Source organism: Alternaria viburni, assembly GCF_023758015.1.
Source record: "Alternaria viburni strain BMP 2772 chromosome Unknown scaffold_20, whole genome shotgun sequence".
NCBI classification, from domain to species: domain Eukaryota; kingdom Fungi; phylum Ascomycota; class Dothideomycetes; order Pleosporales; family Pleosporaceae; genus Alternaria; species Alternaria viburni.
Window position 1 is genome coordinate 502,553 of NW_026055789.1, and position 16,638 is coordinate 519,190.

General features: G+C 52.6%; 4 protein-coding genes across 4 annotated transcripts; 3 read left to right on the plus strand and 1 right to left on the minus strand.

Moving 5' to 3' along the window:
- Positions 1 to 143: 143 nt before the first annotated feature.
- Positions 144 to 948, plus strand: J4E79_008522 (uncharacterized protein; the record flags this gene model as incomplete). The annotated part of the gene is made up of 7 exons (XM_049357379.1): positions 144 to 194; positions 247 to 267; positions 336 to 342; positions 398 to 478; positions 528 to 570; positions 710 to 847; positions 897 to 948. 7 exons carry the CDS (start codon positions 144 to 146, stop codon positions 946 to 948), a joined length of 393 nt encoding a protein of 130 aa, XP_049208277.1.
- An 84-nt stretch (positions 949 to 1,032) lies between these two features.
- J4E79_008523 (uncharacterized protein) lies at positions 1,033 to 2,442 on the minus strand (the record flags this gene model as incomplete). Its single annotated transcript, XM_049357380.1, has 1 exon — positions 1,033 to 2,442. The coding sequence occupies one exon, from the start codon at positions 2,440 to 2,442 to the stop codon at positions 1,033 to 1,035; it is 1,410 nt and encodes a 469-aa protein (XP_049208278.1).
- A 2,510-nt stretch (positions 2,443 to 4,952) lies between these two features.
- J4E79_008524 (uncharacterized protein) lies at positions 4,953 to 10,325 on the plus strand (the record flags this gene model as incomplete). Its single annotated transcript, XM_049357381.1, has 3 exons — positions 4,953 to 5,017; positions 5,127 to 9,481; positions 9,535 to 10,325. 3 exons carry the CDS (start codon positions 4,953 to 4,955, stop codon positions 10,323 to 10,325), a joined length of 5,211 nt encoding a protein of 1,736 aa, XP_049208279.1.
- A 1,046-nt stretch (positions 10,326 to 11,371) lies between these two features.
- On the plus strand, positions 11,372 to 16,526 carry J4E79_008525 (uncharacterized protein; the record flags this gene model as incomplete). Its single annotated transcript, XM_049357382.1, has 8 exons — positions 11,372 to 12,008; positions 12,207 to 12,495; positions 12,564 to 13,087; positions 13,146 to 13,241; positions 13,301 to 13,406; positions 13,991 to 13,997; positions 14,426 to 14,486; positions 15,598 to 16,526. 8 exons carry the CDS (start codon positions 11,372 to 11,374, stop codon positions 16,524 to 16,526), a joined length of 2,649 nt encoding a protein of 882 aa, XP_049208280.1.
- Between the last annotated feature and the right edge of the window lie 112 nt (positions 16,527 to 16,638).

The window sequence follows — 16,638 nt, forward strand, 5'->3', positions numbered from 1 at the left end:
GATGCACTTTGGGGTTGGGCGACAAGGATCACGCTCGCACTAGTATGCTTTGGGAAAGGCGTGAGAGCGGTGCTTGGCATCGTCAATCGCGAAGCAGCAACATCCGACAAGCATCACGAACGCTGAATTGACCAAACGCCGCCATGTCGACGCTCATGAGAACGCTGCGCAACCTGCGCCGAGTTGGACTTAAGGTAAGCTTCAATATCTGCAGTAATTGACATGGCAATGCTAACACGTCCGCAGGAATATGGCCACCAAATGGCGGTACGCTCGCATCCCCGCGCCCTCACCTTACATCGCAGATAGACTGATCGAGTCGCCCGCACGCTTAGAACATCGGTACGCTTGGACACAAATAAATCGCCATGTTAAGGGAGGGGCTAATGGGGAACAGGTGACACCAAAGCCGGAACCTTGATCGGCAAGGACAAGTACGGCAACAAGTACTTTGAGAACTTGGAGGAGGAGCTTCCTCGTAAGATTCGCGGATCTGAAAGATGAAGGCATATATCTGACTGGCATAGTCCGAACCCGCTGGGTCGACTACAAGGACCATGAGTTCGATCCGTATGTTGCAACGAACGTGGAGACATGGAGCAAAGCTAACGCTGTAACAGCTCTCAGATCGAACCCGGATGGTACGCTACCGCACCAAAAATCGCGAAATACGACTTTGGGAAGAACAAACATCTGACTTTCTACACAGGCACGCCTGGATGTCATACATGGTCGACAAGTCACCGGCCGCAGACCCGCTTCTGCAGCGCCAGGTCCGCGTCTGGGAGCCAAAGGAGCACAGGCCGACTCTCACATGGACCCGCTCGGGATACAAGCCTTACAACACGTACGTTGCAGACTGCGACATGGGCAGGTCAGGTACTAATACATGATAGTGTCAAGCCCAAGTACTCTCCCTGGACACCCGTCGCCAAGGCTCGACAGTAGACGCGTTTTCCATACCAAGCATTGTATATATCCAGAGAAGAAATCGATGTTTCAGATGCTATCACTTCTATCCACTCTCGATACTCAGAGTCCCTCCATTAACATGGGAAGCACAGTCTCCTTGTTGAACTTCCAGAGCGCGCTGCTATCTTGCGCTCGGAACGTCGCACCGCTCCAATACGTGCTCCTCACCCCCTGTAGCGCGTTCATCTTGTCATAAATGCCAGCCTGTATATCCTCGGGACCGGCTTGCATGTAGAACGGCGCATGTGATGTAAACACCACGAACTCTGGCTCTGCCGCTTCGAACTTGTCAGCATTTGCTGTTTGCAATCGCTTGATACCCGCGATCATCTCCCCTTTGACAAAGTCATCAGAAAGTGGGTATGTCGCATTCGACCGTTGAGAACCATAATAAACCGCTTTGACCCCAGGAATAGCGGTTGGCCCCATGGTATAGACACCCGGCAGAGCAGCGAGGTTGTACGGGGTGTCCGGCGCGCGATTGTAAATGACCAAATCGTCAGGTGTACCCGTATTTTTTACCAGAGCAGCATAATACCCAACATCGATAAGTTTCCCAAAGACTTCACGTTCCTGCCTCCGCAAATCGAAACGCGCAAGCAGATCCACACGCGGCGGAATGGTGATGAGAAGTTTCTTTGCGCGCACCAACTTGACGCCATCGGGTGTCTTGACCACGAGTTCCACACCACTCTCCCCCCGTACCGAACGCACGACTTTAGAAGACAGCAACAAGCTATCCGCATCAAGGAGCTCAGCCTGCGCTTTCCCGTACAGCTCGCTGTTATTGCGGCGAGCCGTGAGTACAAGACTATTCGCAGCCATTTGCTGGACCAAACCCAACCCGTTGACACGCGCATTCTCCACTACAGGCACACTGAGTATATCCCCAATACCCTGATTCGTATCAAACATTGTCTGTACCAGAGCTTCGAGACCGAGCTTGGCAACGAGGTCGCCGAACGGTATGGTTAGGTCTTCTGGGACGGGGTCCGGGAGGAACATGCCGCTTTCCAGCTTGGGGTATTGGGCTAGGAACGCGGCGTACTTCTGGAGTCCGGCGCCGAGGTCTTCTACACTCGGCGCGTTGACGTCGACGGCGAGACCGGTGCTGAAGTCATAGTTTGCGGAGTTGGCAGCGTATTGTGGTTGGCCGAGGGGGATGTCGAAGCGGGCGAAGTAGTCGAGGACAGTGCTTTCGTTATGGTAGACTTGTACGCCGTAGTCTTGGGCGAGACCGGTTGCGGGGTCTGTGTAGGTTTCTGTGTGGCCGCCTAGCCGGTTCTTGATTTCGACGACGATGACGCTTTTGTTGGCGTCTTTGAGGGTGATTGCGGCGTGCGTGCCGGAGGAGCCGCCGCCGATGATGGCGACGTCGCGGTTTATGATGGCGCTGGGATGGAAGGACGAGGGGTGGTGTTTGGGGGTTGTTGAGATGGCGGGGGATGTGAGGAGGAATGCTAGAAGCATTGCTATTGAGCGTGTGGGATGCATGTTCGATGGTGAGGATCCTTTCTGAACAACGGTATCATTGAGAACTATGTGAGATTATATACTACGGCTACTGCCTCTATGATCGCTTAAAAGTGCCGTTTGTAGACGACGTAGACTCCCGTCGCGGTGGAACAAATGCAGCATCCCGTGTCAAAGTACACAAGAGCGTTCGCAAGGAAATCAAGTCCCAACACTCAAGCCCGGTGTCAGCGCAGCAAAGCCTCCAAATCATGTAACCCAATGCCCTTTTCAGGAAAAAGAGACCATGAAGCATGTCAGCGTCGGGACCCAAGTAGGCGTATGCACGCCCTCTTATGTACGGCTTGCTGTTCAGCAGCTCACTCGCATCTGGGATGGAGTTGTGGAGTTGTAAGCTTTCTGACAGGTTGGCAAAGGCTTGGGGGGTAACATGTGGCGTCCAGTGACAGCAGCCTGGCGAGTTGAAATGGCCATGCATGGAATATTTCCTGCGATTTCACGTGTTTCTAAATAGAAGGCGTACTGTGGGTTGTGATTGACCGGTGTCGAGCCACTCATGACTCCCAAAATACATAACCACCACATACGCAAAGGTACTCCTCATCAAATGAGAGGGATCGCAATCCTCAGAGTCTGTCTATAAGCTCGAAGGCGTCTAGGCGAATGGAGCGGGTAGTCGACTGTCGTATCGTTAACATAGGGAAATAATTAACATGTATGCGTTCCACGTTCCAGAAAATGACAGACTATACGCAGGCTTGAGAGAAGGTAACGACTGTTCGTATAGGTCACGGGGATGTGGAGAGGCAGCACGTGGGCGGGTTGTGTTGTCTGACTGCCTCATCGTACCTGCCTGTTCGACGTTTGAGGATTGCCATCTCTTGGATAGGAATTTGTCCATGTCGCCATCAACATGACTTCTGAACTACGTCGCTCAACACGGTTTGTGGTTCTAACCCAGATTAATTTGTCGCGCATGCGAACTCGGTACATTGTGCGATTGTAGACAGACACCTGTATCACAGTGGCGCCCCAAATCTCTGCGCTCCAACTGCAGATGCTTCAAGGACGTCCCTGGTATGACCAGAACGAAGATTGCGGAATCAGGCCGTTTTCACATGTCGCAGGACTCGAGCGTTGCGCGGCGTTCAACGCTGTGTTCTCTGGCCAAGGCGTTGGGCGCGCCAGGGGAACCGGCACCTGCGCAGATGGCGCCAGCAGGTAACTTGGGGAGGCATGTGTGTGCGAGTCTCTCACCGACTTTGAGGCTGCGCCTAACGACGGGCCTATTGGCAATGTCAGCAACGTTACAGGTGGTGTGCACGGCAGCCGGATTGGTAAGCTGTGGGGAAGCTAACGCCTGGTCCCACTTACCCTTAGCCGCGGAAGTAGCTTGCAGCCATCACAGTACCCCGGACATCTGGACTTTGCCATGTCCGGCAGCCCGCGATAGAGCTGTCGTCGCTATAGGAAGGTCCATTATGGCTCTTTACGACTCGTTATGACTCTTCTCGACTCTTTTACGCGTTCGGTGTAATTCCTTGGTGCTTATCGGCTTGTACACTAGGGCGAACGTGAGGCTCTCTGGCATGCGCCAGCTACCACGGCCTGCCTGGTAGTGAAGAGAAGTATCAGGCAAGACATGGCGCGAAGACGGACGCAGTTAGCAACGTGCCCAATACTGGGTTGCACCGACGACACGACCGAAACCTCCAGTCTGGAAGCGGGAGGCGTACGGCACGTATCAGCGCGCCCTCGAACGGCCCTTTCGCCCTTGGAGCTGTTGTCACGAACCCATCGGATTATGACTCTGCGAACCTTAATGGAGGCGGTCAATATGTGAGCGTACGGTAGTGTGAAGCTGCAGAGCGGCAAAGCGCGACAAAAGCCGTGAGACGGATGCATGGCCTGCTCTGTGACACATGCGCATCGGTGCATCTGCTGCACAACCATGTCACCTTGAGTCAAGCGGAGACGAACCCTGTCAAACAATATGTCGTGACGATCTAGCTCTCTCTGTGAGACTGCTTGCTATATCCACACCAGCAGCCACGGTAACGGTTCGATAGAGTAGTTTGCGACCGCTCAGCGTGTGGCTCGTTGCACCCGTTTTTACATTGGGCCGGTTATCTGATCTGCAGCTATCTTATCTGATCCCAGCATCTCGGTTGCACATCGGCAGCAATAGCTAATTACATCATTTGTTAGTTCGGGCACGCGCGCGTGAACGTCAGTGCGGATCTGGAAAAGCTCTTGCGGCAAGTGGAAGCGCAAACCGAAGAAGCAGTTCCTTTCCTCGCAAACCACCCTATCCTGGACACAATCGCTGGAGGCCCCCTGCTGCCGTTTGTTTACTTCGGCGCAATCGAGCAGAAGGCGCGAATACACCCTCCGGTCCTTCCTTTAGTCCCAATGCGCCTCAACAGCCGTCAATAGCGAGTGCGAGTGCTGGAGGTTTGAACACCACCACAGGTCACAACAGGTCTCGTACAACTGCGGCAGACACCATGTTCGCCCACTGTAGAGGCCCGTTCTGGGGCAGAGACGACTTCTCGCGATGCTTCGAGCAAGAGTAAGTGCTTCTTTTTGCTTTGCGCCACGACGCGATGTCTCAGATGCCACTGCAGCCATCCGATAGGCGATGCGCCACCACGAACGACCACTCAGCTAACACGTCGCAGCTATCTTCAAACACTATTCCCTCTCATCGTATGCGGAATATCCGTCGTTTATCTACTGGTCCAACTCTATTTCGCCGCCACCGCGTCCCGATACTACCACGCCTACAGTGTCCTCGAAGACCCCACCAATGTCTGGTCCTTCCGCAGTCCTCGCTACGATGGCGACGAACCCTACGAAGATGCCGAAGACGATCTTGACCGGAACGAAGATCTCGCGCTTCATGCTGTCAACACGGTCTCCACCATGGCCGTAGACAAACCCCGCGGAGAGCTCACGGTCGTCATACTCGAGGAAGTCGCGGTACTGGCCCAGCTGGCACTCCACGTCGCTGTGCTGGTGACCAATGTTTGGGGAAGGCACGGCAAGCTTGCGGCCATTGCCAATGTTGCGGTCTGGGCCTACATTGCCACCCTGGCTTCGCTGCGATTGCTGTTCTCCAGCACCAGCAGATTCTCGTTTCCCAAGCTGTGGTACCACACTGCCTTCATTTACGGGTTCCAATGGGTCTTCAGCGTCCTCCTATTCCGGTCGGCCATCATCCACCCGCGATCGCCTCTGCACCGGAAGCTGATGATTGGCGACTTCGTCCTCGTGTCGCTACTATTCCTTATCTCTTTGTGCTCTAGGAAAGGCAACAAGGCGGTGGAGCTAGAGTATGAAGGCGACATCGCGCCAGCCCGGGAACCTATCGCCAGTGTTTTCTCGCTTGCCACTTTCAGCTGGGTCGATCCAATCGTCTGGACAGGATATAAGAAGACATACGAGCTTACCGATGTCTGGAACTTGCCCTCCAAGGACAAGGCTGCAGCTGTCATCGCGAACTACCGTCAGGTCAAGAAGACATCCGGCTTAGCTTACCACCTTTTGAAGCACTTCAAGCGTGGTCTACTCATCCAAGCAGGCTGGGCTGCTATTTCTGGTTTCCTTACTTTCGCCCCGACACTACTTCTCAAGGTTATTCTGGAATACGTTGAGAAGCCCGAGCAGACGCCCGCCAACGCCGCCTGGTTCTACGTCATCTTACTGTTCGTTTCTGGCAGTCTGTCTGCACTTGCTGACGGCCAAGCACTGTGGCTCGGTCGAAAAATCTGCATCCGCCTACGCGCTGTCATCATTGGAGAAATCTACGCGAAAGCGCTCAAGAGACGAGCAGCAGCTACCACCGAGAAGGCCTTGGGCGAGGAGAAGAAGAAGCAGGAGAATGATGAAGAACCCAAGGGACTGAAGCGCATCTTCACCTTTGGCAAGAAGAAGAAGGCGACTGGAGCCTCGAAAGAAGACGAAACATCGAAACCCGAATCCGACGCTCAGGTCACCACCGGTGCGATCATCAACCTTATGGCTGTCGACGCTTTCAAAGTCAGCGAGATCTGCGCTTATCTACACTTCCTCTGGGCCAACACCCCTGTCCAAGTTGTCGTGGCTGTCTTCTTGCTCTACCGCATCTTGGGCTACAGCTCGATTGCTGGTATTGGTATGATGGTTTTCCTGCTCCCGATCAACATGTATGTTGCGCGACAATTCTCCAAGATCCAGAAACTCATTCTCGCGGCCACCGATGCCCGCATCCACACGACCAACGAAGTCCTCACCAACATCCGGATTATCAAGTTCTTTGCTTGGGAGCAACGCTTCATTGGTCTAGTCAACGAAAAGCGGTACATTGAGCTCAAGCATCTGCGACGGAGATACATTCTGTGGGCGGTAGCAGCTACGATATGGTCGGGCTCGCCAGTCTTAATCACGTTCTTGTCCTTCCTCGTGTACACGAACGTTGAACATAAGGCGCTCATTCCATCTGTCGCATTCACCGCCCTCTCGCTTTTCCAAATTCTGAGGATCCCGCTGGACCAGCTCGCAGATATGGTTGCCCACGTCCAAGAATCCAAGGTTTCAGTTGATCGTATCGAGGAGTATCTGTCCGAGCCTGAGACGGACAAGTACTCGCAACTCGTGACCCAGAAGAAGGACGAAGATGGCCAAGCCATTATTGGATTCGAGAACGGTACATTCAGTTGGGGCGGAACAGACATGGCAGACCAGGCCTCGGCAGATGCCTTCAAGCTCATGGATCTCAATCTGACTTTCTCTGTCGGCAAGCTCAACGTTGTTGTTGGACCCACTGGTTCTGGAAAGACCTCATTACTCATGGGCCTACTTGGCGAGATGACAAAGCTCAAGGGTAGTGTCTACTTGCCTGGTGGACTAAGCCGAGAGGACCTGACTCCCGACCCCGATACTGGACTCACTGACAGTATAGCTTACTGCGCTCAGCAAGCTTGGCTTGTCAACGGTACGGTGAGGGACAACATCGTATTCGCAAGTCCGTTCGACCAGAAGCGCTACGACGAGGTTATCGAAGCCTGCTCTCTGAAGCGAGATCTTGAGATCCTTGATGCTGGCGACGAGACGATAGTGGGAGAAAAGGGTGTAACGCTCTCCGGAGGCCAGAAACAGCGTATCTCATTGGCTCGTGCGTTGTACAGCAAGGCTCGTCACGTCCTTCTTGACGATGTTCTGAGCGCTGTCGATGCCCACACTGCCAAATGGATCTTCCATTACGCACTTCATGGACGACTCATGGCCAACCGAACTTGCATCCTCGTCACACACAACGTCAGCCTCTGTTTGCCACACGCAGAGTTTGCCGTTGCACTTGAGAACGGCCGAGTGGTCGCACAAGGAACAGCAGACGAGGTCATTAACTCAGGAAAGCTTACCGAGGATCTTACTAAATCACGGCCCGCATCAAGAGGAGCGTCGAAACCTCCTTCCCAAGAGCCCTCGGATGCTGGTGAAGAGGCAAATGGCGATGCCAATCACGCAAACGGTTCTGCTAATGGCACCGCAAATGGCAAGCCGGACGCTAAGAAGAAGAAGCCAGCCAGCAACAGTCAGGACGAGAAGAAGGCAGAGGGAGGCGTTAAGCTGAGCATTATCACCATGTATCTTCGAGCTATGGGCCCCTGGTACTACTGGCTTGGTGCTACCATTGCTTTTGTAGCTGCGCAAATCTCTTCGGTATCTACCAACCTCTGGATCCGTACATGGGCGAACGCGTACGCAGAAAAGGGCTATGCTGCGGCGAGCAGCCATCACCAATCTCCGGTAACGCATGCTCCGACAATAAGTGGCATGGGAACATGCATGAACAGTGGTACCTGCAGCTGGAACATTCCCTTCTTTACACAACCGGAGCAGCAGTCATATGTCTACAACACCATGCAGACTACCTTCAGTGACCCGAACCCGGACGTCAACTCTGCGTACTTCTTGAGCGTCTACGCTGTTCTTGGACTCATCTTTATGTTCATCACCTTCTTACGAGAGGGCTTCCTCTTTGGGGGTTCTCTCGCTGCATCCAAACGCATACACGAACGTCTCATTCAAAAGGTCACGCACGCCAAGTTCCGCTTTTTCGATCAGACTCCACTCGGTCAGCTCATGAACAGGTTCTCCAAGGACATTGAATCTGTCGACCAAGAGGTAGCGCCAGTCGCCATTGGTGTTGTCCATTGCTTTGCTTCCATAATCACGATCGTCATTCTTATCTCGATAATTACTCCCGGGTTCCTAATAGCGGCCTTTTTCATCTCCATCCTCTACTTCCTCATCGGTCGCTTCTACATCAACTCGTCCCGCGACCTGAAGCGATTGGAATCCGTACATCGAAGTCCGCTGTATCAACAGTTTGGTGAGACACTATCCGGAATGACGACTATCAGAGCCTACGGTGACGAACGCCGCTTCATCCGCGAGAACTTGGCGAAGATTAACACTCAACATCGTCCGTTTATCTATCTCTGGGCAGCGAACAGGTGGCTTGCGTTCCGAGTGGACGTCGTCGGTGCCATGGTCGCCTTCTTCTCTGGAGCTTTCGTGGTGCTCAGCGTTGGTCACATTGATGCAGGTGCCGCGGGTCTCGCGCTTACCTATGCTGTTACCTTCACCGAGAACGTCTTGTGGTTCGTTCGTCTCTACTCTGCTAATGAACAGAACATGAACTCGGTCGAGCGTGTCAAGGTGTACCTCGATGTTGACCAGGAAGCTCCATCTGTCATTTCAGAGAACCGTCCACCATCCAACTGGCCGAGCAAGGGATCCGTAGAGTTCATCAACTACAGCACGCGATACAGGACTGACTTTGACCTTGTCCTGAAGGACTTGACCTTCAAGATCCTTCCAGGTGAGAAGGTTGGTGTCGTAGGCCGAACGGGTGCCGGCAAGAGTTCAATGGCACTTGCCTTGTTCCGGGCGCTGGAGGCTGAGAAGGGCAAAATCTTGATCGATGACATTGATGTTGGCACGATCGGCCTGCACGATCTGCGGGAGAACGTCGTCATGGTACCGCAAGGTAGGCACATCTTTATATCTTATTAGGGTGGAACAGATGCTGACACTACACAGATCCGACACTTTTCACAGGCACTATCCGAAGCAATCTCGACCCCTTCTCTATCTTCACCGATGAAGAGATCTACACCGCCCTTCGCGAAGTCAACCTGATCTCTACTCTATCACGCCCCGCGTCCGGCTCTGTCACTCCTACTGGAGCGACCACCCCACCTCGCGCTGTCCAGATTCCCGTTCCGACAACAAACGCTGTCACAGCGGACGTCAACGGCAGCTACTCAGCCGCTACCACAAATCCCGGCTCCATTCTGGCGAACCGCGACTGGGATCGTGGCGAGACACAGGAAGACACAGTCGTGGTCATGCCTGATGGTCGTACTGCGGACCGCGACGAAGTAGCGGCGCAGGCTGCTATGGAGGCCGACAACAAGAACCCATTCAAGAACCTCAACTCGCTGGTGTCGGAATCCGGGTCCAACCTGTCGCAAGGTCAACGACAACTTTTGTGCTTAGCGCGAGCGCTACTGAAAGCACCCAAGGTTCTGCTGATGGACGAAGCCACAGCGTCCATCGACTACGCCACCGATGCGAAGATCCAAGAAACCATTCGTCAGATCAAGAACACTACCATCACGATAGCGCATCGTCTCCAAACAATCATTGACTACGACAAGGTCCTTGTTCTGGACAAGGGTGAGGTCATCGAGTACGGCCATCCCTACGATCTTGTCCGAAAGGATGGCGGTTCATTCCGATCCATGTGCGAAACCAGCGGCGAGCTAGAAACCTTGACTACTACTGCAAAGACTGCGTATGAGTCAAAACCTACATCAGCTGCCCAATAGAAGATCGCAGCTCCGCCGTACGGTTGAAGGGTCTTGGGATGAGAGGGGAGAGTCAAATTTAGACGGAGTTGGAGAACAAAAAGCATGTGATCAAGACGGTCTTGCATGAGCGAGGCATTATTTCCTTCTGTTTTTGTCGCGGCGTATACCAGACAGGGCCTATGGGTGGTTACCTGCTCTTAGTGTGCATATAATTATAATCGACACATTGACGTACCCACCTTGTACAAGAGAAACCCCGAATAGGTCTAGAGCCTACATCAACGCCAGGTTACCTATTTCGTAGGTTTTTGTGTTGATGTAGGCTGCAGGCCTGTCCAGTTTTTTCATGATTGACATGTACCACTGAACACCCTAGAGCCTACATTAAGATAAAAACATACAAAGTAAGCAGTCCAAGGTCAACGTAGGCTCTAGGGTGTCCGGATCCTCCATTGTATGTTGTGACTTGGGTAAGCGGTGCTCGTCAGCATGTACATGTCAGCCATGTGAGATGAAGTATCGGATCTTGGCGGATCTGACAAAACGCACCACCACGTCGACGACCACCGATCAGTAAACAGAAGCAAAGGGCTGAACGCGTGCTATCAAGCCAGTCCTGCCACTGCATTCCATCAACAAACCCTGATCGGTCAGCAAAAAGTGCAAATTACGCCGTTGGGCTTTGTGGCTTTCGCTGCAGTACCAATCACGTGGCTGTCTATTCGCCGCTTTCGGGTCTTACTTGCCTTGTCCGGCGTCTTATCAGCCGCTCGTCATGCAACGCGATCTGGTGTATGAGTATTCGCTCGGTGGTGAATAATGGCTTTTGCTGACTGTAGTGGTGATTTGTCGTTGGGGAGGAGGCTGAGGAGATTGGAGGAGACGGCTTTCTGGCGCGTTGGCCAGATGGCGGGAGGGGAGCAGAGCCGCTTATGGGGAGGTTTTGGTGATTAGAATGGACGGTGAGGTGTTTAGGTATAAGAAGGGTGTTATACCGGAAAAGCTTGGGTAGCCTTCTTGATAGTATCAAATTTTGCAACATCCCGTACGCGTACCTAGAGGCCATGGAAACAATCAAGGAGATCGTCCGCGACGCGCCTTTCGGTCAACTCGTCCGTTACGCCACACGAAATCGCTTCTTCAAGTATCCAGAAGAGTTACCTGGTTTCGAAATCCCATCTGCGTATATCGAAAAGGATACCAGTGCGTCAGCTTCACAGAGCCAGGCTCACTCCGACAACTCCGCAACTGCCATTAGACAGCCCATCCCAACCCCAGCTACTACAGAGTCCCCTCAAGTCAACCTCGAAAAACCTCACTCCAGAACCGCAGAAGGAGTGAACGCATCCGACCGCAACTCAACCTCCACAGCACCCCTCCCGTCGCATGCCCTCCCTTTCAGCCCCTCACGCCTGGAAGCCGACCTAGCCCTCCATACCACCCACTCACCCACTCACGCCATCGCTCCCGTCAAGACAGCCGACGGCCTCATACTAGCAGAATGGTACACCACGACCGACCCCGCGAACCCGCAGAACTGGTCGCAGGGCAAGAAGGCATGGACGGCATTCTTGATCTGTCTGTATACGTTCATTGTGTACGCGGGTAGCTCGATCTATGTTAGTAGTACGCTGTTGGTCATGAGTGAGTTCGGGGTGGGGGCGTTTAAGGCGAGTTTGGGGTTGGCGCTTTATGTGCTAGGTATGTTGCTGGCCTGCGATGAGAGAGATGATGGGATGGGATGGATAGCTGACGGTGTGTAGGATATGGGATCGGTCCGTTGTTGTTTGCGCCTTTGAGCGAGGGTATGTGATGTCCTCTCCTGTCCCTCTTCATCGGATGCTCGTCCCGTGTGAGGAAGTTGTCGCGGACGTAGGCCTTGCTAACAGCTCATCACAGTACCCCAACTCGGCAGAAACATACCGTACATCACGACTTTCGCGCTCTTCACCATCCTCACTTTACCTACCGCACTAGTAGACAATCTCGGCGGCTTTCTGTTCCTTCGCTTCCTACTCGGCTTCTTCGGAAGCCCCTGCCTAGCGAACGGCGGAGCTACGATGCAGGATCTGTACTCTCTGCTCCATATACCGTACGGCCTAGCTTTCTGGACAGCCGCCGCGTTCGCTGGACCAGCTCTAGGGCCTCTTCTATCTGGCTTCTCTGTCTATGCGGAGAACTGGCGATGGTAAGTCTTCTTTCTCTATCAACCTAGCCTTCTTCTCTTGTCGATGCTGATTAGTCGTATGTATTTAGGTCTCAATGGGAACTCCTCTGGATGGCCGCCCCAGTATTCCTCCTCTTTTTCTTCTTTCTCCCAGAAACGCAGCCTACCACCATCCTTCTCCAGCGATCTGCCCGTCTGCGTGCACTGACTGGCAATCCCAATATCCACACCCAAACCGAGATCGATCGTAAAGGCACCAAATTCTCCGCTGAACTCCTCGATACTCTGATCAAGCCTTTGGAGATCTGCGTCAAAGACCCGGCTCTGTTCTTCATCAACGTCTACTCTGCGCTGACGTACGGCATCTACTACTCTTTCTTCGAGGTCTTTCCTCTCGTGTATTTGGAGATATACGGGTTCAGCGTCGGCGAGATGGCGATCGTGTTTCTGTCCATCATCGTAGGGTGCGTTCTTGCTATGACGATCTACTTCTCCTATTTGAGGTTCTACCTTATACCGGATATCCTCAAGAGAGGGCTCAGACCTCAAGAGCATAGACTCGTGCCGGCGATTTTCGCGAGCTTTGGGGTGCCCATTGGATTGTTCATCTTTGGTGAGTCTGATTGCACGACTGGACTTGAGACATTGGGTACTAATGGCGAGATGTGTAGGCTGGACGGCTCGTCAATCTGTACATTGGATTGTTTCGACTATCGGTATCGCTATATATTCGACTAGCGTGTACATCATCTTCCAGGCTGTCTTTTGTAAGTTATCGCCTATACCTCTACTGTGGTTACTGTCCACATCGCTAACGTGTCTTCAGCATACGTGCCCATGTCTTACCCGCAATACGCCGCGTCCCTTTTCGCGGGCAATGACTTCTGTCGGTCTGCTTTCGCTTTCGGATCCGTACTCTTCTCCCGTCCTATGTATCTCAAACTGGGAATAGGGAAGGGCATTAGCCTTTTGGGTGGCTTGAGTGTCATGGGTATTGTGAGTTTTGATGAGATCAAGCGAGTCCGTGAATGCGCGCTAACTCAAAGTAGATCGGAATGTATCTGATCTGGATTTATGGTGCGAGGCTGAGAGCGAGGTCGAAGTTCGCTGTTTGAGATGCGAGCGGCGGCGATGAAGATGAACATGGCGTCATGTGCGGAAGGCCGGGTGGCTGGCATCTTGACCTCCAAATGTCAGGGCTCGGCTAGGCGCAGTTGGGACTAGACCCACCACGCTCGGGCTCCGCCGCGCATCAACACGGGGCATCGCTGGAGAGGTGTGATATGGACGCGTCTTTTTTAATAGCACCTTAGATGTGTTTCCAACAACACATAACGCATAGTGTTCAAAACTTTGGGATTTACAATCCCGTCGCGTTCCCATGAAATTACGACTATGATGCCGTGGTCATCGCCCGGAAGTATCGAGCAGTAAGGCCCACACAGCGGAGGGTGTGAAGGGTACGTCTCCGCGTACTATCAGCGCAGAGCGCAATTGTTCCTGACGCGCGATATAGTGCCATGGTACGAAAAAACGACGATACGCGCTGCTACGACGCGTCGATTCCGCATCCTCCACGCAAGTTTCCGCCGACGTTGCGCACGATTTCCGGTGAAGCCACCTGCATGTCCTCGAAATGAAATCTAGGATTCAATACGTTTGATTGGCACTGGTGTCTGAACGGTTGCGCTGGCTATTGGGAGCTTCATGTTTTTGACAACGCATTTGCAGTGGCCGCACAAGAGGCGACAGGGCGTACAGTGAGGCGCTCCTGAGCGTCGCCCACCTTCCCAGACGTATTTCATGCCCTAGCGAGACAGCCTGATGCGCTACATCAAACGTACCTCGAAGGTACTTCATATGCCGAGGCGAAATTCGTCAACTAGGTTCGTGATCAAGTGCGACAAATCAGGGAGTCAATGCATTTTGCCATTCTACACTTACCTTACAGAAGCGTGCTATGGAAGTTTTCAAAAGGCAGTATCCTCGCAAACTCACTGAGCGCTCTGCTAGTATGATGTCTATTGGTTATACTAGGATGGATGAGCTAGGATAAAGGGAGTGGTGATGGCGCGCTGGACATTGCGCAACGCACCATGGCCTGTTAAGAGCCTTGTAGTCGTACATTTGGGGCGCCCCGCCCAAGGCTGTCGCGGATTTGCCTACAGCCACAACTTGCGCTATCGGGATGCCAATAGCATGCACTGCCCTATGTAAGTACTTAGCCGAGAATTTCGCTGGAAGCCACGCCTCTTGAATGCGTCAAAAGACGTCCTTTGTGTTTTTCGTTTCAACGAGCATTACATCCGTGACCCGTTCCGCCTATTGTGTCAGGTCCTATAGGGATTATGCCAGACAGTAAGCACCCTATGCTCAACATCCACCTACATCCCTGCTCACGTGTTCTCAGAGCATCTTTACGTATCGCTTTGTGAAGCAGCCATCACCAACGCCAGTCGAGATCCCTTGTTCAACGCATCGCATTTGAGTGATCTCCTTGTGTACTTATCGAATCCTTTACCGCAATGGCCTATCGGACCTTACACGTTGGACGTGCCCTTCGCCTGGTCGTACACATGTCCGCCAGTGGGTTTTCTTCAGCTTTCTTCAAACTCCAAATCAAGGGACTTCGATCGAGTTAGAAGAGCTGGAACAGAACCAAAAGACCCTGAATTACTCTTTCTTAGTGGCCATCCCTCCTCTGATTGGCTGAACACCATCGGATACGTGTACAACGTCGATATACACTTTTTCCAGCAACATCTACGTTCGATTAGACCTTCTGTACACGACCGAGTGTATGCCGAACCTTCTCTGCCTTCCGGCTCCCGTCATACCCTCAAGCTGAGTATACCGACTATCGGTAGTCTTTCCAATGCAAAAGATCTGTTCGACGATATTTCCAGAGCCAGATCGCTGCTCGCAGAAAATCTCAAAACACAGTTTCTTGAGAATGTTCAAAACCCCCCTGTCGGACGGCCCATCGTTCGGAGCGCGTATCTGCATAACCGGAAACAATTCACCCTGGTTCAAGAGGTGTCTATATGCTTGCTGCAGGAAACTGGTGCATGGACGAGTACTGCTCCCCGACTCCTGCGTATGTCCATTGCTAATAACGTCAAGTACTCATCTGGACTGATGCTGGCGGCGAAGACAAAGACCCAGACCTTTCCTTCTTGTTCAAGCAAGCCTCCCGAAAACCTCAGGTCTACTTCAAGCTGAGTCCTACCGTGTTCAATCGTTTCAGAACAACGAATCTCTCGTCAGCGCTGCGCGGTGGGCTGGCATATTCCTCGATCGGCTCTTCCGGATTCAACGCGACGCAAACTTTCAACAGTCTCCACAAGGTGTACGGCTACACCCTCGAACCCCTACTAATGAAAGAGGATCCTTTCTATGCTGTCAGCGAGATCTACGCATTTGCTGCGACAGCAGAAAATCAGTTTCTGAACATGATGAAGGAGATCCTCGACGAGCGCATGAAGGGTATAGTGGAAGAAGGTTTGCAAACCAAATTTTCAGAGCCAAACGCTCTCCCCGAACGTACCGACCTGCAATATGATCGTTCAATTCTCGAGGCACATTCTGATCGCATCAGCGACATCATCGCGTTTCTGAAAGCAGCCGATGACTCCCTCTGGTTTCTTCCTTTCGCAAAAATGGGAGCAAATAACCCTTTCATCGCAGCGCGCATGAGCCTCTTGCAAGATTTCCAGTACCTTCATACTCAAGTCGTGCAGCTCATTCAGCGCTGCGAAAGGGCCATGGAAATCGTTGCGCACAATGCCTCTCTTTTGGAGGCGAAAAGGTCGAACTCGCAGTCAGAGGATCTGGAACAACTAACGCGGTTGACGACGGGAGTGACACTGGTATATGTGCCAATCTCATTCGTTTGCACCTTCTTTGGTATGAACTTCTCAACCTTTGGGCAGGGCAATCTGTCCCTTTGGGTCTTTGCCGCTGTCAGTGTTCCCGTTCTGTTGATCTCGTTGATCTTTCTCAAACAGAAATTGAAGAGCGATTCAAAGAAAAAGGTTTCTTTGAAGCAATGAAATGGACAGAACAAAATTTAAGGAGAGCGTTGTGTTTGTTTGTTTGTGGCCATACGACAGTCTACTTACGTACTGCGACGTCATCATCGTTGACCCATGGTGTGATGTTGGT